Source organism: Maniola jurtina, chromosome 8 (genome assembly GCF_905333055.1).
Source record: "Maniola jurtina chromosome 8, ilManJurt1.1, whole genome shotgun sequence".
In the NCBI taxonomy this organism is placed as follows: Eukaryota; Metazoa; Arthropoda; class Insecta; order Lepidoptera; family Nymphalidae; genus Maniola; species Maniola jurtina.
The window spans coordinates 11289945-11316071 of NC_060036.1; the positions used below are offsets into that span (position 1 = coordinate 11289945).

Genomic DNA, 26127 nt, shown 5'->3' on the forward strand with positions numbered 1-26127 from the left:
TCCCGCGGGAACTCTTTGATTTTCCGGGATAAAAAGTAGCCTATGTCCGTCCCCGGGATGTAAGCTAACTCTATACCAAATTTCATTAAAATCGGTTAAGCGGTTGAGCCATGAAAACGTAGCAGACAGACAGACACACTTTCGCATTTATAATATTAGTATGGATATTAGGATTTGGATTATCCTAAAAAGTGTGTAACATAGTAACATAAGAAAAAGCATTTACTTTTAAAAAACTTGACTTTTTTTTATTTGTGCAGTGTTCACACCGCTTGGCTTCGTGAGACTTTTCGGCGTGGTGGGCGGTGTTCTGGTCAAACCGCAGTTCTTGAGGGATCTCAATGAGGAATATTATGTCTACTCGTTTGAAGAGGACACCATCAGGCGGCGTATCAACACTTCGCTGGCTACAGGTGAGATCTCTTGTATCTATTCCCTGAGAAGAATGAAAATTGATAATGATGATGATGAGAAGGTTGAGTCCGGTTTTTAGGGTTCCGTACCTCAAAAGGAAAAACGGAACCCTAATGGGATCACTTTGTTGTCTGTCTGTCTGTCTGCTCGTCCTTCCGTGCGTCGTGTCTGTCAAGAAACCTATAGGGTACTTCCCGTTGACCTAGAATCATGAAATTTGGCAGGTAGGTAGGTCTTATAGCACAAGTACAGGAAAAAATCTGAAAACCGCGAATTTGTGGTTACATCATTTAAAAAAAAATGTGTTTCAATTTTCAAAGTAAGATAACTATACCAAGTGGGGTATCATATGAAAGGGCTTTACGTATACATTCTAAAACAGATTTTTATTTATTTTTATGCTTAATAGTTTTTGATTTATCGTGCAAAATGTTGGAAAAATACCTGAGTACGGAACCCTCAGTGCGCGAGTCTGACTCGCGCTTGGCCGGTTTTTTTTTTCGTAGGAGGTATGTATATCTAACCAGCTCTATACCTATTTTTGCATGGTTCCTATTTAAATTACTTACGCTTACTTGCTACCTACCAAGTGCACGATCAACGCAGGCGCATTAATGCACCGTGTCACGTCGTCATATCGTTATCTCCAATACCGCGAAACCTGTCTTATGAAACTGGTTGGAGTCGAGAGCCATATTATTAACCCCCGACCCAAAAAGATGGGTGTTACAAGTTTGACGTGTGTATCTCTGTATCTGTCTGTGGCATCGTAGCTCCTAAACTAATGAACCGATTTTAATTTAGACTTTTTAGGGTTCCGTACCTCAAAATGAAAAACGGAACCCTTATAGGATCACTTTGTTGTCTGTCTGTCTGTCCGTCCGTCCGTCCGTCCGTCCGTCCGTCCGTCCGTCCTCTCTCTCTCTCTTCTACATATTTTGGAAAACGCACTTATCTAAAGGAAACAATAGAAATCCGGGTTCTGGTTCTGGATGATTTGCTACAGAAACTTGTTAGTTTCTGTTTTCTTCTTTCTGCTAAATTTTTTTTCATATTTTTTTGAAAGTTTTGTGTAATGCGTTATATTATCGCTTGGATATGTATAAGAAATACAGGATAGCTAACAGACAACAGTGGGTGTTCACTTATTCACTGTTGCCTATCGGTTAGATTTAACGTTTGGCCCAAGGCCAATTCATAGTGATGGATGTGCTTCATTTCATTGGGTGGGCCTGTTTATCTGTGATTATAAGTTTATAACATACTAGCCTATAACTATAGTATGCGATAAGTAGGTCGAGATGGCGATCGGGGTGGGGACTCCCTGCACACCCGCACAGCCCCGTGCTGACCCGGCGCGGGATAGCGTGACGTGCGGGTGTACGGGGCGTTCCCCCGCCTCATACCCCAATTGCCATCTCAACGTGTCGCGAACTCTAGGTACTTACATTGAAGTGAAGACACGGGTTGAACTATACAAGTAGTGAAGTGCAGCTGTCTTTGTTTACTTGTTATCTTTTCACCGCAATAATGTTAGCATTGCCAACACACCTAGTACAAGTCTCGGTGAAAGCTTTTGTCTGTGTTATTAGGCACGCTAAATGGTAAGTGGTAGCTCTGTTACGGCTATACACAGATAATTTTACTTCCTCGTCTCTAATAAAGCTAAATATAGTACATATTTGTTTGGTTAATATAACAAAGATAACTAACATCTTTGTGGTATAATATACGGGTATAAACAGACATCTTTTTCAAGTTTATTGCCCGATAATGTACCTACTCATCAGGCCTTGGCCTTTGTTTACGTCAATGTACACCCGCACTCTGCACAAAATATGCTACAATGCTATTGTTAGTGAGGTCAAAGAATAGCTTGCTATAACTATTTCAAATGCTGTATAGAAACAGGCGTTATTTTGCGGAAGTCCAGATATACAGAGAACCAAAAGCTTAATTTGCTATAATCCACTAAGCCAGACAAACCACTCTACGTACGTTTCGCCCCGACACCGGGACATCCTCAAGAGATGTAGGTAGACGTTACAATGCCTAATTTTAGCTAGATTTTCCTGTCATTCTCCTATTTTAGCTAGATTTTCCTTTCATTTCATTCTATTGTTTTATTTTTCATATCGCAAAAACGCGAGAGTTATTTATATATTCATGTTTCATATCAAACACGATAATATAATCATAAGCAGAAACGTATATAATACCTGCCTATAATATGCGTAACCAATCGACCACTTTACAAATTTATTTTTTAAACGCCTAGCTTTGTATGCAGAAGATTAGATTGTGCTCTTTATTATTGGCCATTTTCCTTTTTCCAGTTTCCTCTCGGTATTTTCCGGCGCGAGTGTCAATGGGTACATAAAATTCATTAAAATCAAAATGGCGGATTTTATACGCTTTAATTTATTAATTTACTACAGTATGCCCGCGACTACGTCCGCGTGGATTTAGGATTTTAAAGATCCCGTGGGAACTGTTTGATTTTCCGGGATAAAAATTTGCCTATGCCAATTACAGGAACGCAAGCTACCTCGGTACTAAATTTCATACAAATCGGTTAAGCGGATGGGTCTTTAGGAATCCCGCGGGAACTGTTTGATTTTCCGGGATAAAAAGTAGCCTATGTCCGTCGGAATGAATTTCGTCAGAATCGATTAAACTGTTGAGCCGTGAAAAGGTAGCAGACAGACAGACAGACACACTTTCGCATTTTTAATATTAGTATGGATTATATTTATTAAGGTGCGGGCTGAAAAGGTACCGTGTAAATTATAAGCGGTTCAGTCTTTTTTGAAAAATTTTAAATTACTTATTGTATGCCCCCAGGTGTTGGCTACATATCACCGGAGCCGATGTATCCGGACCGAGGGGACATATCCGCGTCGATCAACCCCAACGTGTCCATTACAAAGGACATTCGGAGTTCTTCGGCGATCGAGGGGAAGACGCCATTACTGAGGCTGAGGAACGGGGCTCTGCAGGCTGGTCTTAATGAGAGGCTGCAGAAGATTGTTGCTATGAGAAAGGTTTGTTACAGGGGGCTTATCAATCAGCGCCTATCAATCTCAATGTGTGCATCCAGGGTATTCGGAACATTTCGGAGATTTATTTAATTTTTATTTAGAAATCACGAATAGAATAAAGACGAAAGTTTGTGTGTATGTGTGTGTTTGTTACTCTATCATGCAAAAACTACTGAACTAATTTGGCTAACATAGGCTACTTTTTATCCCAGAAAAACAAACAGGAAAAAGTCGCGGGCGTCAGCTAGCTATTATATGCAAGAAAACAATACAAGAAATACAAAAGACACTATACAAAATGGTGCAAGGGGTGCCCTTATTGCTAATCTTACAGGCAAACTTTGGTGAAAGGATTTAATTGAACTACTCCCATATCAAATTAATTTCTCAATCCTTTCCTCAATTCCAGGAGGTGGAAAACCAACGCAAGACGTCGTCTCTGCAACGGAACGTGGTGTACCCTCTAGCGATGCTGCTGCTGTTGGCGCTCACCACCATCACTGTGCTTATGGTGCTGCAGAATATGCTGGAACTGCTCATAGGGATCAAGGCGCTGCCGTTGAGCACGAGGGTGAGTACTAAATTGCTGTTGTTTTCACAAATGCTCACATGACAATAAAAAAGTAGTCAGCATCTTTTTGTAACACTTTGGTGCTGCAAATGTTCATGAGCGGCGGTAATCACTTAACATCAGGTGAACGAGCAATATAAAAAAAGCACTCAATATGGTGAACTTTGTTTCCAGCAATTCACACTAGGCATCGCATCGCTGTCTAAACTGGGTTGGGCGGGGGCGACGCTGGAGGCTTTCCTCATCCTGTACTTGCACGCGGCTTCGCTCACGGGGCTCGCCACGCCCTTGCGCGCGCTGCGCCTGCTGCCTCGCGCGAGGCGGACCCCGCTCGCGAGGATCATTGCGCTGTGTGCGGTGCTGCTCGCGCACTCCACTGCGCAACCGCTGCTCGTTAAGATATTAGGTAAGAAGATCTTTGGAGGCCAGGTTATAGATATTTTCGGAGAGCAGAGTAGCTATGCTTTTCGTGGCCAGGATATAGATCGAATGGCGCCGAGTGGGCGATATTCGACATAATAGGTTCCTTTTCCAGTGTGGCATGTAGGCTTTTTCGATCAATGCTCAGTAGCCTGAAAGTATGATATTCATTCGGGATGCCACGCCAGTTCGTCCTGGTTCCCGCACACGGCGGCGTCGCTGTCTATAACTGGGACGCGCTAAGTTTGCACCTCGCTGGAATGCGGCGCCTCTCCCACTTCACCGCTCACCTCCCCGCGGTCGTCTTATCGCGTCAGTACGGTTCGCATACCGTAACTAAGCGTCAGTGTGACGTAAACGACGCGAAGTGCAAACTTAGCTCGACCGAGTATTACCTAGAGCCGCAAGTTTTTGTTTATTATAAGTTTTTTTATATACTTATATAGTGTTAAAACGTGCTCGATTAGTTTTATTTACACCCACTATAAAATGTACTATTGCATGGTCGTTGCAGGTATAACAAATTTCGATCTGCTGGGCGAGTTCGGGCGCATCGAGTGGCTCGGCAACTTCAAGCTGGTGCTGCTGTACAACGCCATCTTCGCGGCCACCGTGACGCTGTGCCTGGCGCGCAAGTTCACGGCCAGCGTGCGCCGCGAGCTCTACAACAGGTTGGTGGAGAACATCAACACGCTCGCGCACACTGTGTCCTTCCTCAACTACTGACTCCTTCGTGTCGTCCATGTACCTATAGACCGAGTGGCCGCTCGCTGTACAGAACTTTTCATTATCTTCATCTTCTATATATAAAAAGGAAAACCTGACTGACTGACTGATCTATGAACGCGCAGCTTTTAGCATTTTAATTGGTAGATTGAAATTTCACTAATTTGTTAGTTTTGATCTATATTTTAATTCCACAACATCATGAAACTTCTCTAGCGAAGGCGACTGAATCGATAAGGAGACCGAGAAGGTTTGTGACAGAGTTATTACAATACAGTGAACGTCTGGCACAAAAATTGATATCCCCTTCTGATTCGCTTGGTCTATCGGCACAATTGCTGCAAATACTGCAAAAGTCAAGTCTCACAATATATAAAATAGGTACAGTTCATAAATATGTAATGATTTACTGTGGCATAAATATTTACCTACTTGTAAAAATATTATTTAGTTGTTAATGTAGTTTGCCATGATTGTTATCACAATGTTTTATGTACGAACCAAACTGCCTTACCCTGTCTGTGTAAGATACTATTTTACTCCAATTATTATTATTATTACTAAATATGTCCTCTGTTCTAATTATTTAATGAACAATGAAAACAGTAACATTTCAATCAATGATGTAATAAGTATAAATAATAACATTACACAATTACTTTTTAGATTATAAAATTGCATTTTAATTATTATGCATTTACTTTTAGGTATAATATGAACAATTTATATTTTAAATTCTGACATTAATTAATTATTTTAGAAATTAGATTGTGTGTTTTTGAGGAAAGATGCAGATCTAAATAATTTGATTTGTTTTTTAACCAATGAGACTGAATTTGTTAACTATTATTTGAATTTATGTCTGGAGATTATTTATTTATTATGATTAAGATAATGTTTGAATTCGGTATTGTTTACGAGTGCTATAAATTATTATATAAGTAAACAGTTGATTATTATTTACCTTGAGTTTTGCATTGATTTGAGTACAGAAAAGCAGAATAGGGTAAACCTTAGTGGGAGACTTAGGCATTGGCTTATCACCTTGCAATGTCACAGAAATATAGATTGTGACTTGTCATCAAATTTAAAACTCTTACACCAAATAAATGTAGAACTCAAGTTATATTTAAAGTCAACTGTACTCGTTTTAATGTTTTGCCATGAGCGTGAATTTGAATTGTGATGTATTTTTATATTCTGATTTGGTACCATATCTGTTTCTAAAATTTCGGCTGAATTTAGCCGTAAAATGTTATTAAATTAAAAAAAAATGAAAGACATTAAAGACTGTTTTAAGTTAAGATACAAAATATGTTACAGAAAGGTCATACTTAGGGTTACTTTTTAGGGTTAATCAGACTTGCTCCACATATCTAAGAAGTCTCAACCCGCTAATGTATTTGTAAAGAATTGTGTATTAAAGACACTTCTGGTTAAGTGTTTATATACAACTTGTAACTAGGGCTGCCAACCGTACTATAAAATTGTACGAAATGCATAATATTATACTAAAATATTTCGGTTCTGCGTACCATTATACTGCTATTTACGCTAGTTAAAGTACGCAAAAATACTATACAAATAAAATATCAATTGGATGCATCGATCTTTTTTAGGGTTCCATGCCTCAAAAGGAAAAAAGAAACCCTTATAGGATCACTTTGTTGTCTGTCTGTCTTTCCGTCGTGTCTGTCAAGGGTACTTCCCGTTGACCTAGAATTATGAAATTTGGCAATTAGGTAGGTCTTAGAGCACAAGTGAAGGAAAAACTTGATTGGTTTTTTTTTTGATAAACAACTTGCCTCACTCACCATGTAAAAGGATTTCCGAACGAAATTAACTCCAAAGAAATAGAAACAAAATCTTGCATTGCGTCAACTTGAAGCCAAATCCTCACAAAATAAGTAATAACTTGAAAAATTAAATTTAAAACACGAGGTTTCATTTAATGACTATGAGATCATGAGTTTTAGAAGTTGTAAAACCGGAGCAAAAATAGTGTAAGAAGAGTAAGAGTAACATGAGATAACAATAGTATTTATTTTTCAACAAATAAATAGATTTTGATTGTTGTCTTTTTTTACTCTTTGCGTAATATTTTTATAGCTTATTCTGCTAAATACTATAACATCAGCCGAAAAAATGTTGGCAACCCTAGTTTTAACGAAAGTATGACCTTTATAATTTTATCATAGGTACTTGTTTGCTCAATTTTCACTAACACTATAGTATGGTGAAATAAATGCTAATTCAGGCGTATTTTTATGTCCTACAATATCAATCTTACATATTGTTATGTAAGGTTTCAGTCGATATTATTTTGTTCGTCCACACAGCCTAACAGCCTTACTAGCATGGCTGCCACGAAATATTTCAAAGTTAATAACATCCATGACAAATCTAAACCATATTAATTTATAACTTAGATAGTTAGTTAGCCTTGAATTTGAGTAATATTTCAGAAATAGGGAAATAGTTGTTTGGAGTCATGCTAGGCATGAGGCTGTCCTTTTTCGTGCATATTTAAAATTTTCTACACGTTTGAATTGTAAAATTTGAGGCTTCTAAGTAAATTGTCTAGTCGCATCAAATCTTAAAGGTTATTGCAGGATAAAGCCTAAGATTCCGTTCACACGGCATTAACACCGCTCGATTTTTTGTAGGATGTCTTACCAAATATTTAGTGGCGCATACACTGAATATAGAACTGTTCACAGTACACACGGTTGTTAAAACTGTTTACGTTTTTTACAGTATCTTATAAACAATGTGTGAATGTTTTTATACTCAATGTATGCGCCTCTACGTATTCGGTAAGATTTATCCTGCAAAAAGTCAAATGCCGTGTTAATTGTGGAAGCGATTAACACCTTAGGCTGGCTCTTTTCTGCAGACGCGGCGCGTTGCGCGTCGCGTCTGCGCGATATGTGGTCTCGCACAACAGACGGAAACGTTTAAGTGCGGAAACCAGCCCAGAGAAAAGAAGATGTGGTCTCGTGTAAAAAGACGCCGCGTGCTACGCCAGTTCACAATAAAATGTTTCTGCAAAAACGTTCTCATACTTGGTCATATGTTTGAGTTAACAGCGCGTCGCAACGCATCACGCAACGCGCAACGCGCCGCGTCTCCAGAAAAGAGCCCTTATGCTTATCGTATTAGCACCACGTGCGGATACGTGCGTGGATGTGTTAAATACGTTAATATGACTAATTTTTTCATTGCCGTCATTACTAACGCACACATTTAACATCAATTCACAAAATCAATGATCTTCGACTAGTTGCCTTTCATTATAACGCAAAAAAATAGAATATAATATCAAAAAAATTTACGTTAAATGTTTAGAAAATAAATAGAAAGTTACAAAGTTCTTTACGGTAGAATATTTTCAAAAAGTTAAATAAATATATTATGTGGTGCTGTCGAGATTCACTGATATTATATTATATAAAATAGATTTCACAAGTATAACCTTGTAGGTACTTAGCGTGTTACATATTATAGTGTGTTGCTTATACCTAAGCCTTGTGCGAATCTTCTATGATTTAGTTAATTAGAACATAATATGATAATAGTGTGAGTTTTATACATTTTGTATTATCTGTACCAAACGTTGAGAATGCATTTGAGAAATATAATATGAAAAAATTGACATGTTCTTTTTATTTTGCTCCACAGCTCACACCTATAAAGTTAAATTGAAATAAATAATAAATGTATCTGAAACGATAACGCATTTTGATTTTAGTAGACTTTTGTAAAGATCAGTAATTTGCTTCATAGTTTTGGATATAATTTTTTTTATAGATAGTTTTCAACTACACTGCATTTAGAATAGTTGCAATAAGTTTTAGAAGAATTTTTAAAGCTTGTATTTATATCTAAAGCAATCTAAGGCTTTAGAAAAGTTAGGTATGCAATACAAAATATGAAAATAAAATATTCATTTCACCTTATCATACTTCATTTCATATTATTATCACCTTTGTATGATTTATTTGCTTTTCTTTATTCATTTTATTGCCATCAACGACCTATATAATCACACTAGATGGCCATCCGAAAAAATTGGGTTGTATGAGCTGTTAAAATTTTGTATACTACACTGTCAAGTTAAAAGAAAAAGTGAGTTAAATATTTGTTCTGAATGACCATCTAGTGTATTATATCATAGTATACATATATTATATAATAGATTAATCTCTTACTACCTACTGCTTTTCTTAATCGTTGCTATTCCTTAGATTTCTTTATTTAGTAAAAAATAGTTTGTATTCAGTCTCATTTGGTATTGTTCGCACCTAGAAAGTAGAAAGCTGACAATGCACAATAGATGTGAGCTTCACGCCAACTTTTTAAATTTTCTTGGAGCTTATAAAGGTATAAGCTTATTCTCACATGGAAAGATCCACAAAAACAATTTAAAAGTGACACAGCCAATTATTTTGGGTTTTCGGCAGCATATTTCATCATGTGACTCAGTCTATTCTTGTCTGGTGGGAGACTTCGGTCGTGGCTAGTTATCAGTTACCATCCTACCGCCAAAGCCAAGCAATTTAGCATTCCAACTTTGCATAGAAACTGATTTAATAATAATAATTTTTATTTCAGGCAATATAAGTCACAAGACAACAGATTTGGCTGTGGGTTTAATGAAATTGCCATACGCCCTTCAAAATTAGCCCGCTTTCTATCTTAAGTTGAATCATCACTTACCACCAGATGAGATAGCAGTCAAGAGTTAACTTGTATCAGAATAAAAAGCCAGTAATTGCTCCAGATAGATCTATACGTGCTGCCGAGCAATAATTGCTTAAAAAATTAAAAGTGTACCTTTGTCATTTCATCACCAATATAAATATTGACTTTTTATTCCACTACAAGTAACTTAAACTAAGTAAAAGATAAACTTACTTAACTGTTAGCGTTTGGCTGCTATCTTATCAGGTGGTAAGTGATAATACAGTCTAAGATGGAAGCGGACCTTTAGGAGCTGTCAGCCAAGAGTGATCTAGATTATTATCAGTGAATTTATCAGTCTCTGTGAAATTTCGAGGCTAGGTGGATCTTCTCATGTAAGAACATGTTAATTACATATATTAATAATAGTTTTTTTCTGTCCAGATTTAAATGGCTCGCAGATATTTTTACACTGCAAGAGGACTTGCCACCAACCATCATGTCGCCTTTAGCAAGATTATCAACGGAACGCACAGGCACTGCTGATAAGACTGATTCAAACCATGCGAAAATTGAAAATGAACATTTAAAAACTGACTGAGAAACGAAGAAACCTTTGGAAAAGAACTTGCTATTTTTATTTACTATTGATTTCGACACAGATAAGAATAATTTCAAGAGAATAGAGATTTATCTGTAGCAGTGGATTAAAGCAAAAAGCCTTTGGTACCTTGTATATAATAATAATGTTTTGTGTAAGGATGTAATAAAACTGGTCAAGTGCGAGTTGGATTCGCACATTAAGTGTTCTGTACCATCGTACAAGAAATAACATTGTACTTTTTTATTTTAAATTTGCTTGGTGGTTATTTTGAAATTTTTATTATTTGTTGTTATAGCAAAAATAGAAATGCATACTGAAAATTACAACTCTACCTATTACAGTTCATGAGATACAGTCTGCAGATAAACAGACAGCGGAGGCTTCGTAATAGAGTTCCATTGGCAGTCTTGGGTATGGAACCCTAAAGACTTTTTTTTTATTTTTTATTATTCACTACAGGCAAGCACTTGACCACAATCACACCTGATGGAAAGTGATGATGTGGTCTAAGATGGGACGCGTTTACCTAGAAGGTGCCTATTCACTCTTGTTTTAAAGATACCCGGATTGTAATTGGTAGGAAACACAGATCGCGGGAGAGTATTCCAAACCTTAGCCATGCGTATGAGGAATGAAGACGCAAAACGTTTCGTGCGTGTAGATGGAATGTCGACGACATAAAGACTATGAAAGTGAATTGATTGGCTGAATTTATAGTATTCTAGCCAATCCTAAGATAGTAGCAACCAATCAGGTGATTGTGATCATCACACTGTTGTTATCAACCTTTGGTGTTAGGCCTACATAGGTAGTACTATGTGTGCACAATAATATGACATGGGGCCCTATGATGTTACTGTATAAGGTGCAAAAAGATTACCTATGCAGTAAATTACTGAAAACAATCTGAAATCGGTCAAGTGTGAGTCAGACTCGCACAGAAAGATAATGCATTTTTATTATTTGTTGTTGTAGCATCAATAGAAATACGCGTTCTGTGAAAATTTCAACTGTCTACTTATTGTTCTTGAGATATAGCCCGCTGACATACGGACGGACGGACAGCAGTCTTTAGTAATAGGGCCCCGTTGACACCCTTCCTACGGAAACCTGAAAATGTGTTGCTCTATGGTTGCTTTTTAATACAATAGGGACACAATAATTTTATTATTTCATTTAAGGAATATTTAGAAATTGTTCATTAAAGTATGTATAACATTATTAATATATGTAAGTATTAAGAAACAATGTAATCTGTGATTTTATTTATGTGATCATATTATTTATGTTTGGACATTAATTTAAGGAATTCATTTATTATGAATTTATTGACAGTGCAAAGGTTTTTTAAGATTTATGATTTACATAATGTTAAAAATGAAAATTATAATAATGTAATAGATATGATAAAATTTAATAAACTTTGTAAGTAGTATTGGAGGCTATAATTTTTGTTATTGTGTTGTCTAAGTTTGTTATCCTAAGGGAACTTTTTCTCATCTGAAGTTTTGACCCAAGCTTAAATGTTTCATCCATATTTTCTTACTATGTCAAATTTTGTTTAAGATGAATGGATATCAGTTCTTGATTATACTCTGAATGCACAATGACAGTTAATAAAATTAAAATAATAAACATGGTTCTATTCCCTATGTTTTATTTTCATTTACTTCTAAATTACAAACTTCCATATAATGTTTCCCACATTTCCTTCCTTGTGTTTTAAGAATAAGTCTCTGTGCGTTATCTCGGATCACTTCTAGACACTGATTACTATTTAACCCAAGTATAAATCCTAGATTTATAACATCATGGACGCCACGACACTGTGCACAGTTCTGAGCACCACTTGTGACTATGATGTTCTTAGATTTGCCAACTGCATGGTAATTATGTGCAGTACTTATAATGTTCTTCCGGGACATAGAATCTCTTATGGCAGCTGAATACATCAATTCAAAAAATATACCACGTTCGACTGCCTGCCTATACAACTTGCGGCTTACTTTGAAAGGTATTCTTATTTGAGGGTCAAATGTTATTACATCTATATCAAGGCTCCCACAAGCATATTGAAAAGCCTGTAAGGTTTTAGGCACTACAGCGATTATATCGTATTTCTTAATGTTCTCAGACTTATTGAGCTTGGGTGCAATACTGGAGTCCGAAAATTCTATCGTAACCCTCTGTAAAATATTCAGCTTACTATTTTTTTTAATTTCTTCCGGTATCTCAACAGGCAACGGAACGAAATCTTTCGCCTCAGTCGGTTCACTTTTCTTCTTTTTCTTTTTTGGCTCTTCGCTTACTTCTTCGACATGTGTATTTAGTGCTATGGTGTTGAAACCAAGCATTTCAATTAAATTCACTTTGTTAAGATCGTAGCTTTTATCTACGAACAGATCACAAAATCCCCAAATACGGTCCACGTTTTGCATTTTGGATTTTTCAACTTCCGACACAAATTCGAAGAGGTTATATCTAAATAAATTGATGTTCAACAAATTAAACTTACGCTGTTAATGAGCCAAGTATATAATTAGTTACTAAATCACTTAAGATTGTTCCTAATTATAATTAAAGCCACAATGAGTTGAAATAAAACGGACAAAGCAAAGCATTTTCCATGTTTGTTTTTGGTAGGTAAATAAAATTCACAATGACATTGACAAGTAGACATAAAGTTTAAAGTTCAGAAATACGCCCCATAGTGCTTGCTTGCTTATCATTTATCAGTTTCCCGATAATCGATTTCTGTTACCGATTTTTAGAATCGGTCGTGTGTTAATGTGTTAAAATTCTCTTTGTTCGCTCTTTCATCACCGATGAATTTTCGAACTTTTTTGAGTATCTCTTTAAACAATTATTTTAGATCATTATTTTAATTACCTACTATGTTACCTACTTCGATTAGGTATATTAATCATGGTTTACCTACATAATAATAATATAATAGATTAACATTATAACTATGATTATAACAACTAATACGAACTTTTAAAGAAAAAAGCATATCATCATAAAAAACAACAGCTATAAAAATTAAAAAAATATGAAACTAAACTAAAAAATGCAGTAAAGTCATAAAGTGGTATCAATTGTCACTACTGACAATTTATATAATTTTTTAGTAATTTTTCTTAAATACTTGAGTAATAATATTTGTGTAATTTAAAGTTTAAGTTGTATTTTGTTTTACTGTTATTAAATAAAAACATAAAATAAAGGCGATTTCAGAATGGGTATGCGCATTGTAATAGCTGGAGAATCACAATGCAATTTGTTCGCAGAAATTTGCTTGGTAGCTGATCACTTATCACAAAATTTACCCACATTTTGTTATGAACGTATTGAAAAACCAGTGTCAGAATGGAAGGTTGGTTCTTAAATTATGGATTACAAGATAACTTCGTATGTGTGTGAATGTAAGATTTTTAAAAACCCCGTGGGAACTCTTTGACTTTTGTCAAAACTTTTGTCATAACTTGCATCCTGGAGACGCACACTCGGTACAAATAGGGATCTCTAATTTTTTTGAAAATAAAATATAGCTAAATATACTCAAGAATAATTTAGTTTTCTACTGGAGAAAAAAAATTCAAAATCGGTTGAATAGTCTCAGAGATACAAGTAAACCCTCAAACTTTACCTCTTTATAATATTAGTATAGAAGTACCTATAAATGACGAATGAGCAAATGTTAATATTTCTTTTTTACTACCTTATGTACGTACATACCTAAATTAGAATTCCCTGAATTCTAAAATGTGTGAAAATTTTAGCCTTGGTTATTTAAAATAAACCAAAAGAACAAATGGCACCATATCGAATCGCCTCTTGTTTGGAAAGAGCTATTGATGACTGGTAGTGTGCCAGTTTACATAGGAGGAGCGAGTGAATTTCTGGAATATGTACATTCCTACTACCTATTTGATGCATTTCTTGCACCAAAAAGATTCGATCACCTATCAGATTATTTTGGCCAATTTCAAAAGAAAATTAAACAGGAAGATAAGCCTGAAACGAGATTAAATGTTTCTGATTATATTCGGAAAACCAGCTTCTCTATTTGTATTTGTGGTGCTGGGAATCCTTTAGCTATGTTTCTTATTTCTGGTCTTCTGGACACATTTGAAGAAATGAGCTTTAATAAAATATACATATACGATGAACTATGCTCACAAAACTTAATGGATTTCATAGAAAATGAATGTAATTATGTAGGAACTAATTACTCAGGGAAAGTTGTGAAACATGTAAACAAGATTGGAGTTGCTCTTACAAATACAGATCTTTTGATATTACTAAGTTATGTACCTTTTCGGTAAGTACATAATACATATAGATATTTTTTTTATATTATATTAATAAAGTTGTTAGTTACTGATCGTCTTATATCAATTTCTTTAACAGGTCAACATATTCAGTTGGCGAATGGCTGTACAAAAACAAAAAACTCATGGAAAACATGGCAGTAAAAATAAATGCTACCGCTTCAAGGAATATGTATATCGTTATACCAAACGTTGGGCCTGCTTGCTATAACGCAACTATTCTCGAGAATTCACTAAGCAAAATTAGTAAAAATAACATAGTGGTCGTTACATCAGATGTAGGACTAGATATTGTACCAGTTGCTGCTGAAATAGCTGAAGTACCTTTAAGAAATATGTTTTGTCCGCCAGTGTGGGGATTTGTTGGTATAAATCATCTGGCTGATATCCATACAACGTTCCATAAATACGATAGTTTTCATCCTTACGATAGATATGCAAAAGTTAGAAATTCTACTCTTTGTATCGGAACTATTACGCCAGAAATGAGGACGATGGAATACTTGATGTTTTTTGATGAAAGCTTGTGGAAAACGGTCGCTGACAGAAAAGTAAGTACCTAGTTACCTATTAGTACGTAGTTGGTAGCACCAATTTTATGTACTTACTATGTTTTTAACATCTGTGTGTAATATTCAGAATAATTTATGATTTTTTATATCACATACAATTACTTTTTAGAATGTAAAGCAGATGACGGACAGAAAGTTGGCTATAAATAAAACTGTTGCAGTTTTGAACTTAATTAAAATATGGCTTTTTGAGCCAAACCCCAGTTATATAGTGAATTTGGGCATTAAATGTGATGGTAAATTTAGTACCACTTAATATAATAATTATTAAATTACCTACTTATTTAATTCTATTGTTACTATTTTTTAATGGCTGCTAAAATGAAACATTTAAGGATCTTTTGGAGTTAACTTTGATGGATATTTTTCTCAACCTGCACACTTGGTAAATGGAGAGTGGAAACCAGCAAGTCATTTTATATTACCTAAAGATCCACAAATAAAAATTTCGTATTTGGAACAAATGGCTAAAATTATAATGAATTTGGAGAGGACCGATTTACCACAACTCATTGAATATACTCCTTGTATTTGTAGACGCAAACAGGATAAAAAGAAATCTGCTGATCGGTAACGTTAACAGCGAGTAACTGTTTACTTTTGCAAGCGGCAATCACATGTACGGTCACTATGTATTATTGGTGGTGCAGGTTTACATAATATTCCATATTCATCTGTATTTTGTTAATTAGTTAGATGTTATTGTTACGATTGTTAAGAGTAGACTGCAGAACGTTGAAAATTATTGTAAAAAGGCTTGTATATTGTAATCAGTAATATTATGTTGATCTTATTTCTTTTAAATTAGATTAGTTTAGAAATTCAGCGATCGTTTATTTATAATCGATTTTTAATCGATACAAGTAACTTTCTGAACGTATTATATAAACGTCATTCAAACAGCACATCACTAATGTTTGACGACACTGAGCGACCGACCGAAATGTCGCGAGTTGCGACTCGCGAGGGTCGTAGATAGTGAACGTAATTCGAGTTCAGCGGTGAAATGTTATGACGTGCAGCAACTGCCTTTGTTTCAATAACATTCGAATAGTTTTCCAAAAGGACCTTAGTTAACATAATGTAATATCAACGTGATATACATTAAAGTGTTCGAATTATGATTTTTCCCAAAGTATGATCGTGCCACGAAGAATTAGCATAGTTAGGTGTTCACATTGGTTAAGTTCAGTGAATGTTGTGCCAATAATGAGATAGTGCAGTGTCTGTGATGCGGCTGTGGGACATGTGGGGTGTGCTGTGGACCCTTGAGGCCCTGGCGCAGCTCGCGGGGGTGTTTTCGACGCCGTTGGAGCCCGCGCCACTGTCTCTGAGAGGTGAGAACGGACCTCTGTCCTCTTGCCTCCTACGCGCATTCCTGCCAATAACACTGGTCACTGCATGCGCTAGACTAAAATTGCATTTCGTATCATAATAATATATCTTCACTTCAATAATAGTTGTACTGTTTGTTATTATGTTTCAACTTTTGTTGGCATAAAAATACTTAACTTTGATCAGGAATTAATTTGCTCTTAACTGTGACTATTGCAGTGTAAACTTTGAATTGTTATATTTATTTATCAATATCAAACATATGTACAATGTTTACTTATTTAAGTAGCTTGTTTTTTCCTTCTACATAGTCTTACTTAGTATTTTTTTATTTAAGTAGTTTTGTAGTTCTTAGAAGATCCAACTTTTTTGCTAAAGTGGTGATTTTTGCTTAAATATTGTTATTTCAACTAGATTGGTCCAATACAAATTCAAAAATAAATTGACACTGAAACTGACATCTTTTCCACAATTTTATCCTGTAAAATAAAAAGTTCCTACAGGATTTTTAAAAACCTAAATACACACCTCTATCATCTAGTTACAAATAAGGAGAGTGAAAAAAAACCAACACAATTGCTTAATTTTCATAGTTTAGTTCATCTTAGTCCTCACATTCTCAGTTTCAAAGTCAAATCATTTATTTTATAATATAGAAGTACTTATATGTACACTTTTTGTAAGTTAACGAGGCGAGCTAGATGTTTACTTAAAACTATGAAGGTTTAACCATTCCCTGGTCTGAGAGGAAGCCCATAGCAAACTTAGCCAGGTATCTATTTATATTACCATTTCACAATATCACTGAAAACTTATTAGAACTACCAAAACTTTTAGAGCTATTTATTCCCAAGCTTTTTTGTAATTTAAATTTTCATTTCTTATCACTTACCATGAAGTTAGTACTTCTATTGGTAGGTTTTTTTTTCATTCTCTATAGACACACACTGTTTTACTTTAACATAAATTGACTGTTAAAATTCAATAATAGCTCACTCAGATTCTTGGTGAAATGTAACTGATGTCCATAATTTGGTTCTTATGGATTTACATTTTATTAAAAATCCTTTGGGAACTTTGCTTTTCTGGGATAAAAAATTTGCCTGTGTCTCTATCCATCATCCATCCATTATCCATGCAAAATATCACACCCATCCCTTGCTCCATTGTGGCATGATTGAAGGATAAACCAACAAACAAGCACACTTTTGCATTTATAATATGGATAGTAATTAGTACGGAATGGAACTGAGTTTAATCTTAACTTTTTGTTTACTTTAACTAACTAATAAATAAAATAAGTATAGTAAATTATAATTTTACTTTGCTTTTTGCATGTTCTCGCTATCAAATAGAAGCAAGGTCACTGGTGGTGTGAAGAAAGTAGTAATATGAAGAAAAACACTGCACTAGCTTAGAAGCCCCCAAATCCCTAGTAGCTTGCAACTCTGGACCAAGTTGAAGTATTATTTGGAAAATTGAAGCATAGCATTTTTTATCTTCTTGTGTACTTTTATATGCATGAAAATAATTAGTTTTTTAAAGCTTGACCAGAAAAGTTATAAAACTAGTAGAGTTCTTTTAGAGTTCCATACACAATTATATATTCTTTGCTTCATTATTCATATATGATTTTATACACTGTAGTTTCCCTATTTACTCGGTAACCTCGCACAATTTTTAAAGATTTTTTTTTTTTTAAAACAATTCAAAACTAGTTTCCGATACATTCTCCCCCACTCCGCCATCTTGGCCTGAGCTCATTCCTTTTTTGTGCGCGGTAACGATCGCACGCGCCTTCCGAGCATCATGCCGAAAAGAAGTGCGCAGTCTCAAATTGAGAAATACGAAAGAAAAATAAGGAAAATCGAAGAAAAAGAGAAAAGAAGGCGGAGAATTATTTCTCCGATTGAATCGTCGTCGGACGAAGAAGGTTAGTAAAGTGTTTTTTTTGTTATTATTGTGTCAAAAGTACCTTTACAAAAGTACTAAGTACCTTTTAGTGAAGTGAAAGTGAACATAAGTTTTGGAATGCACTGGGATTGACTGCGAGTCAATAACTTTGACATACCCCAAAACTAGATATTATCAAATCGTTATGACCAACGAGGCATCGGGGTTGACTGCGAGTCTCCAACGATGACCTAAGCAGAAAATACGTACATTCTAAAATAGATGTAACGTTCCTCTGCGACCTCCTAAAAGATAATTCTTTTTCGAAGTTTTATCTTTTTCATTCTACCCACAAGTTTTTATTTTCATAAATAAAATTGCTAATTGTAATTTTAGATACCGGAGATCATGGACAAAACTGTGACGCGATCCCGGAGTCAGCATTAGCTGCCCCAGAAATCACACAAGAGGCGGAGCCGTTATCTAACGATAACCCCGACCAAAATGAGGGCGGGGCTGGGCCTGACCTTCACGAGGAAGCCCCCGCTAGTGATTTGCCAGATTTGGACCCAGAATTACTGGATGCCCTTGGGGAGTCCACGTCCGACTCACCCGACTACGGAGAAAAAATTCACGACAGTTTATCAAAATTGTGGCTACCTTTACTTCGGAAAGGTATGCCCAAGGAAAACAAGGACAAATTATTAAAAGAATACCTAATTCCAGATAACTGTAGACTTCTACAGGCGCCTAAACTAAACGCAGAGATTTCGGCCGCGATACCGGACATGGTTCGTAATCGCGATAAGACGCTCACTGCATCGCAACAACAGCTGGGTTCGGGAATCACCGCCATCAACAGAGGCGTTGATTTGCTCTTAAAGAGCGATAACAAGGTCCAAGCAATGAAACATTTAAGCAACGGTTGCAGATTGCTTTGTGATTCGCACTACTTAGCGACCCAAGGTAGAATAAAACTGATAAGCCCCAGTTTAGATAAATCGTTCTTACAGTTGGTTAACGAATCTGAACGAGATGACTCATTGTTTGGCTCGAAGCTATCGGAGAAGATAAAAGCCGCCAAAGCCATCGAGAAGCAGGGTCTTTCAATCAAAAAACCTGCTAAACCCCAAAAAACCACTGCCCAGCCGTCCGGCTCTCGATCATCTTCCTACCAGGGAAACTGGCACGCGCCGCCTCGGTACCCGGCGAACAGGGGGGGGCGCGGCGGTTACAGCAGGAGGCCAACGACCTCGGGAACTCGCCGGCCTTACACAGCGTCAGCGCAGCAGCCGCAGCGAGCTGCATCTCAGGGGAAGCCCCCTGCCCCAGCGCAGAATCACCATTAGCACAGGTACATACAGGCCGACTTACTCATTTTTATGATTGTTGGTTAAAAATAACTAATAATAGTGTTGTACTAGATTGGGTTAAACACGGTTATGCTATACCATTTCGAACTGTAGTAAATCAGTCTATAATACCTCAAAATAGCTTTTCACATTCTGAAAACTTAGAAATGCTTGAAGCAATTAATAAATTAATAGCAATAGGAGCTATATCTGAGTGCAAGGGGACAAAAGATCAATTCATATCTAAGATATTTCTTACTCCGAAGCCTAACGGTGACAAACGTTTTATATTAAATTTAAAACCCCTAAATAAATTTATCGCTAATGATCACTTCAAAATGGAAGATTATCGGACTGTATGTAAATTAATTCCACGTGGTGGATACTTAGCCACCATAGATCTTAAAGATGCATATTTTCTCGTACCTGTCCGGTCTTCGGACCGCAAGTATTTAAGATTTCATTTTAAGCCTCATAATTCATCTAAAACATATACGTACGGCTTTAATGGCCTCCCGTTTGGCTTATCAGTGGCCCCACGTGTATTTACTAAGATCATGAGGGAAGTGTTGGCTTATCTTAGAAATCGTGGCTTTCAGTCGGTATGTTACTTAGATGACATTTTGTGTATCAGTGACACATATGATCAATGCTTAAATAACGTTAACGAAACGTTAAAGATATTGCATTGTCTAGGATTCGTCGTCAATTACGATAAGAGCAATTTAACGCCGCAACAATCTTGCAAGTTCCTAGGTTTTGTATATGACACCAAAAGTCTTAGCATATACCTTCCCACCGATAAGCGTTTTAAAATCGCCGAGTTGGTTGCAAAGTTTACTAGTTTACCAGCCTGTTCTATTCGTGAATTTGCTCATCTTATCGGAGTTTTAGTTGCAGCTTGCCCGGCAGCTAAGTATGCATGGATGTATACCAAGATTTTAGAGCGGCAGAAATACCTAGCCCTGCGTAAGTATGGTAATTACGAAGCAAAAATCAAGCTGTCGAATGTTATATTAAATGATTTAAACTGGTGGTCTTTAAATATTGATACTACATCCAATTTTATAAGGCAACCTAACTTCAAACTCGAAATCTATTCCGATGCGTCTAGAACAGGCTGGGGGGCTGTATGTAAAAATAACCAAGTTAGTGGCAGATGGAAAGCCACAGAGAAAGCGAACCATATCAATTACCTGGAATTAATGGCCGCTTTTCTGGGCTTGAAGTCGTTTGCTAGCGATGTAACTGACTGTGCAATATTACTACGCATAGATAACACAACCGCAATAAGCTATGTGAACCGTATGGGGGGCATACAATATCCCCACCTCAACGATTTAGCTAGAGTGCTTTGGAAATGGTGTGAACAACGCGGACTTTGGATATTCGCATCGTATGTGAATACCAAAGAAAACTGCGCAGACGCCGCCTCCAGAGTAATCAATCCGGATACCGAATGGTCACTTTCTGACGAGGCTTTCCATGATATCACACAATATTTTGGCCAACCAGAAATAGATTTATTCGCATCACGTGACAATGCGAAGTGTTCCAGATTTGTCTCATGGAAACCAGACCCTGATGCGGTATCCGTCGACGCATTCACGGTGAACTGGCATGCAGAATATTTTTACGCCTTTCCACCATTTTCGCTAATACTTAAATGCCTTAGGAAAATCATTGATGATAAAGCAGACGGTATACTGGTATATCCTCACTGGCCTTCGCAGCCGTGGTTCCCACTACTGCAAAGCTTAATAGTGTCAGATGTGCATTATTTAAATCCCAATAAAAACCTCTTGCAATCTCATTTCAGAGATCATCATCCCTTGCACAAGCGCCTTACCCTGGCTGTCGCGAGGCTCTGCGGCAGTCGTTCATCCGAAAAGGCGCCTGTCCTGCATCGTCTACACTGATGTTAGCTTCGCTCTCTGACAGTACTGTTAAACAGTATAACACTTCGCTTAAGCTGTGGTGGCAATATTGCGTCGAGAACAACGTTGACGTGTTCGAACCCTCGAAAAAATTCATACTTACATTCCTAACAACACAATTTAATAATGGTTGTGCGTATGGCAGTTTAAATTCTCACCGTTCTGCTTTGTCAGCATTTATAGGTAATAACATCGGCTCTGATGAGTGTGTGAAGCGCCTTCTTAAAGGTGCATACAAATCGAGGCCTGTGCAATCCAAATATTCGAGCACTTGGGATCCTCAAGTTGTTTTAAACCTTATTTCAACATGGTTTCCTAATACCGAGCTTTCCCTCGAAAAAATCACGAAAAAACTCGTAGTCTGTTTAGCACTGTGTACCGCTCACAGGGTACAAACGCTGTCTCTCATTAAGCTCGACAATATCAGGTTTTCCGAGAACGGCGTCAAGATAATGATAACAGACCTTATAAAGACGTCTGCTCCTGGTAGGAATCAACCAGTTTTGTGCCTGCCATACTTCAGAGAAAATGTAAGTATTTGCCCAGCTACCGTTCTCTCAGATTACATTTCTAAAACTAGAAATATAAGACCTGAGGGAACAGATACGCTACTGTTGACACATAAGCGGCCACATAAACCTGCTACGACGCAATCCATCAGCAGGTGGATAAAGCAAGTGCTGTCAGAGAGTGGTGTAGACGTCGGGGTATTCGGTGCGCACAGTACGCGCCACGCGTCTACTTCGGCCGCGAGCTCTGCTGGCGTCAATATCGAAACTATCCGTAAAACCGCAGGCTGGACTAGCTCCTCTGACTCATTTGCTCGATTCTACAACAGAATTATCCTGGACGAAGGAGAATTCGCCCGATCAGTTTGTTTACGCAATCAATAAACTAATATACGAATTAATTAATTGATTAATGGTTGATTAGAACAGTGAACTAGTTACTTAGATTAATAAGAACTAGGTGGGTAATTACATGTGATTATTAAAATACTTACATACTAAGTTGATTTGTATCATAAATAAAACAATAACAGATTATACCTACTTTTAATTCCAAAACTTTCTCCTCTGAACATCTACAGTGTATAAAATCATATATGAATAATGAAGCAAAGAATATATAATAAGTGATCAAACGAACTTCCAAGTGAAGTTCGATCATTATTATATGAGTTGCTTCATTAGAATATATGATCTCCCTCCCTCCCGTGCATGGCTTATCCCAAATAATAGAAAGTTTTGTACATGTTACACTACATACTCTAAAATAATGAGCTCAGGCCAAGATGGCGGAGTGGGGGAGAATGTATCGGAAACTAGTTTTGAATTGTTTTAAAAAAAAAAAAATCTTTAAAAATTGTGCGAGGTTACCGAGTAAATAGGGAAACTACAGTGTATAAAATCATATATTCTAATGAAGCAACTCATATAATAATGATCGAACTTCACTTGGAAGTTCGTTTGATCACTTATTATTATGAACATGATATTATTTTGGGTGTATGAAATATTTCTTTCCGAGCTAGAACATCACAGTAAACCATGAAAGAAAAACTATTTTATAATTTGTTGTTTTCAGTATTTAGTGTTTAAATACAGTATAATATGGTACATAATGGTACCGAATATGGTACCGAAACTTCATATTCCTAACTAGTTTAGTTTTTGAGATAGGCTATCTCAAAAACTAAACTAGTTAGTTAAACTAGATGCATCACAAAAATGGTCTAAAACTGATAACTTTATAACTTTATTTTTTAAGAAAAAAAAATTGGGTAAGGAACTCTAAAAACTCACCATATTGCAAATAATCATGGGAACTTGTAAGTTATAGTTACAAATGTATGACTGATTGTTGCAATGAAAAATGCAAATGTAGGCCACATTCTACAGCAAGTATTCTTATTTTACTGGTCAGGCATTACTTAATAATTATAAACTAACTAAAGGGAGCTTTAAATTGATTTTATTTGTTTTTCTCAATACTTAGTCATGTTTATTAAAATTAAAGATATTTTTGTGCATAAATCCATTGCTTTTATTTAATTACTAGTTAATAGCTTATATTCGCGCACCTGCTATTGTAAGTTGATAACACTGTCAGAACCCTCACTCAAGTGCCGATAGCAAGTGTACAAAGAAGATTAAACTTACTGGAATGAAATCTGCGCGAACATATTGGTAATAAATGTTTGGTATAACTTACGTTATTTTATACAAACTATGGTTTTAGTTTGTTAAAAAATATTGATTAAGTAATTAATAAAATTAAAGGTATTTGAAATTATTATTAAGTAAAGTTTGGCTCAATAGTTTTACGATTTTGTAAAGTTTCTTGCATGGTTAATTTACGCAAGAAGTTGCCTCATTTGACTTAAAATAGAGATATTTCCTTGGTAGCTTTTAGTAGTGCCAGACCAGCACAATGCACTTTCGAGTAGCTTGAGGGAGATACATAGGAGATTGATCGCTAAAAATGTGCCAATTTTCCGAGCACACATTGTTCTATAATAGAAGGTTTCACATATAATTTATTGTTTTAAGGGTATAGATAATGGAATGATAAATCAATATCTCGCTTTGGATCTTGAACAAAAAGCAATAGTATAAATAATAATAGGCGTATTACGTTTGTATGGAGAAGCGCGTAAGACGGGCGACCTTAAGGACAGGCAATCAATTATTACGTACCTATGTTACTTAGCGAAAGTCGACCGCAAATCCGTACAGATTGCTCCCAAGAAACGATAATCTGGCAGCCGTACGCCAGTTTAGGGATCGAGGAATCTATCCTAGTATCGCCTATCGATAGTCCAATATCGATACTCTGTCGATAATGAAATAGTAACTACTGCAACGTGTCCATACTATCGATAGTATCGATAGCGCTTTATGAGCAACTAGATGATGCCAGCGACTCCGTCTTCGTGGTTTTAGGTTTTTAAAAATCCCGTGGGAACTGCTTTTCCGGGTAAAAAGTAGCCTATGTCCGTCCCCGGGATGTAACCTAACTCTGTACCATTAAAGCAGCATTCATCAATTGAGCCGTGAAAACGTAGCAGACAGACGGACACTACTTTCGCTATAATAATAATAGTATGGATATCTGGATGGATGGAAGCATGGCAATACTGTCGATCGCACCTACTATCCATATCCTGAACTTACGAGGTCAACTATCGATGGTCAGACTATCGATAGTTGCACAACACTAATCTATCCCACAGGCAAAAACGCATTAGTTCAAGCTACGCGTCGGATTTTACTCTCTTTCGATCGGACTACATACTCATATAGGTCGAAAATAAGAAAGAATGTTTATTTCTTTTTGCTAGAGTACTGTCTCGTCTTGTAATGTGTGATTAGCGCCATAAGATTAAACGTTTATTTTACGAAATTTAGAAATTATAAAATTCCAAACCCCTGCCGGTAATCGAACCCGGGACCACCCACTATTAAGACCACAACGCTTTATTAGTGGTAAGTCCCAGGTTCGATTTTGGCGCAGTGGAGGGCTGTCAAGGCTTTTATGTGTTTTTTTTAAATAAAAACCTAATATACTTAAGTACCTAGTTTAATAAAATCGACCTAGTCAACCGGTTCGCATATTTTACTTAACGAAGGTTGACCACAAATCCGCACAAATTACTTCGAGAGACGGTAATCTGCCATCATCCCGACCAAGTCGGGGGTCGAAAATTCCATTCCAATGACGCGATAGTTCACGCTACGCGCTGGAATGTCCTCATTTCTATTTAATCGGACGGCACCGAGAATTTTTGGAATTGAATTAGTTTAGATATATTAGATTAGTTGGACAATGGACATAATATTGAACTCACGGGAGACTGAAAAGCGCAACGGCGACAACCGCGACTTCAGCAGTGTGACTTCAACAACTATAGTAGGTACTTCTCCATTCTCTCAATTGCAACATGGTGGGACCATAGACTAAGAGCGATTAAGTACTGCATCCGATCCGAATCCGTGAAAATAATGCGTTCCGAGGTAGTCATAGAGGTATGTAATCCGAGTTCTGTCCGTCATCCGTGCGAATATTTCGGATGTGCCTCGGATTAAAATTGGACGTAGATACATGACTAGACTTATATATTTGCGTAGATATGTCATAAATGTCCATTGAATAACTAGCTTTTCACGGCCCAACAGTTTAACCGATTTTGATGGGTTGAGAGTTAGCTTACATCCTGGAAAATCAAAGAGTTCCCCCGGGATT

The 26127-nt window shown here is 36.5% G+C and overlaps 5 protein-coding genes across 7 annotated transcripts in view; 4 read left to right on the forward strand and 1 right to left on the reverse strand.

The window, feature by feature from the left end:
- LOC123867446 (protein Lilipod) overlaps nt 1-10947 on the forward strand; it is a 36114-nt gene extending 25167 nt beyond the window's left edge. Inside the window, exons 5-11 of one of the 3 annotated variants that reach the window (XR_006796421.1) lie at nt 261-413; nt 3259-3458; nt 3865-4026; nt 4201-4432; nt 4961-5117; nt 10300-10618; nt 10822-10917. Coding sequence is in view for 2 of the 3 variants with exons in the window: in XM_045909488.1 (XP_045765444.1) it covers nt 261-413; nt 3259-3458; nt 3865-4026; nt 4201-4432; nt 4961-5117; nt 10300-10456 (1061 nt within the window). In the remaining variant the exon portion in view is untranslated. Of the gene's footprint in view, nt 1-260; nt 414-3258; nt 3459-3864; nt 4027-4200; nt 4433-4960; nt 5771-10299 lie in introns of those variants that run through there. The other 2 variants (XM_045909488.1, XM_045909489.1) reach the window with 2 other exon arrangements.
- A 1062-nt stretch (nt 10948-12009) lies between these two features.
- LOC123867457 (ribonuclease P protein subunit p30) lies at nt 12010-13125 on the reverse strand. Its single transcript, XM_045909504.1, has one exon. It carries the CDS (start codon nt 12895-12897, stop codon nt 12109-12111), a length of 789 nt encoding a protein of 262 aa, XP_045765460.1. The 5' UTR covers nt 12898-13125; the 3' UTR covers nt 12010-12108.
- A 440-nt stretch (nt 13126-13565) lies between these two features.
- On the forward strand, nt 13566-18301 carry LOC123867448 (putative malate dehydrogenase 1B). Its single transcript, XM_045909493.1, has 6 exons — nt 13566-13835; nt 14242-14783; nt 14873-15344; nt 15475-15601; nt 15701-15935; nt 18056-18301. The coding sequence occupies exons 1-6, from the start codon at nt 13698-13700 to the stop codon at nt 18093-18095; spliced, it is 1554 nt and encodes a 517-aa protein (XP_045765449.1). The 5' UTR covers nt 13566-13697; the 3' UTR covers nt 18096-18301.
- Nucleotides 16287-26127, forward strand: part of LOC123867426 — a 212647-nt gene continuing 202806 nt past the window's right edge. Inside the window, exon 1 of the mRNA XM_045909438.1 lies at nt 16287-16702. Coding sequence (XP_045765394.1) covers nt 16597-16702 — 106 coding nt within the window. The 5' untranslated portion in view covers nt 16287-16596. The remainder of the gene's footprint in view (nt 16703-26127) is intronic.
- Nucleotides 18477-22277, forward strand: LOC123867455. Its single transcript, XM_045909500.1, has 3 exons — nt 18477-18633; nt 18990-19947; nt 21765-22277. The coding sequence occupies exons 1-2, from the start codon at nt 18510-18512 to the stop codon at nt 19940-19942; spliced, it is 1077 nt and encodes a 358-aa protein (XP_045765456.1). The 5' UTR covers nt 18477-18509; the 3' UTR covers nt 19943-19947; nt 21765-22277.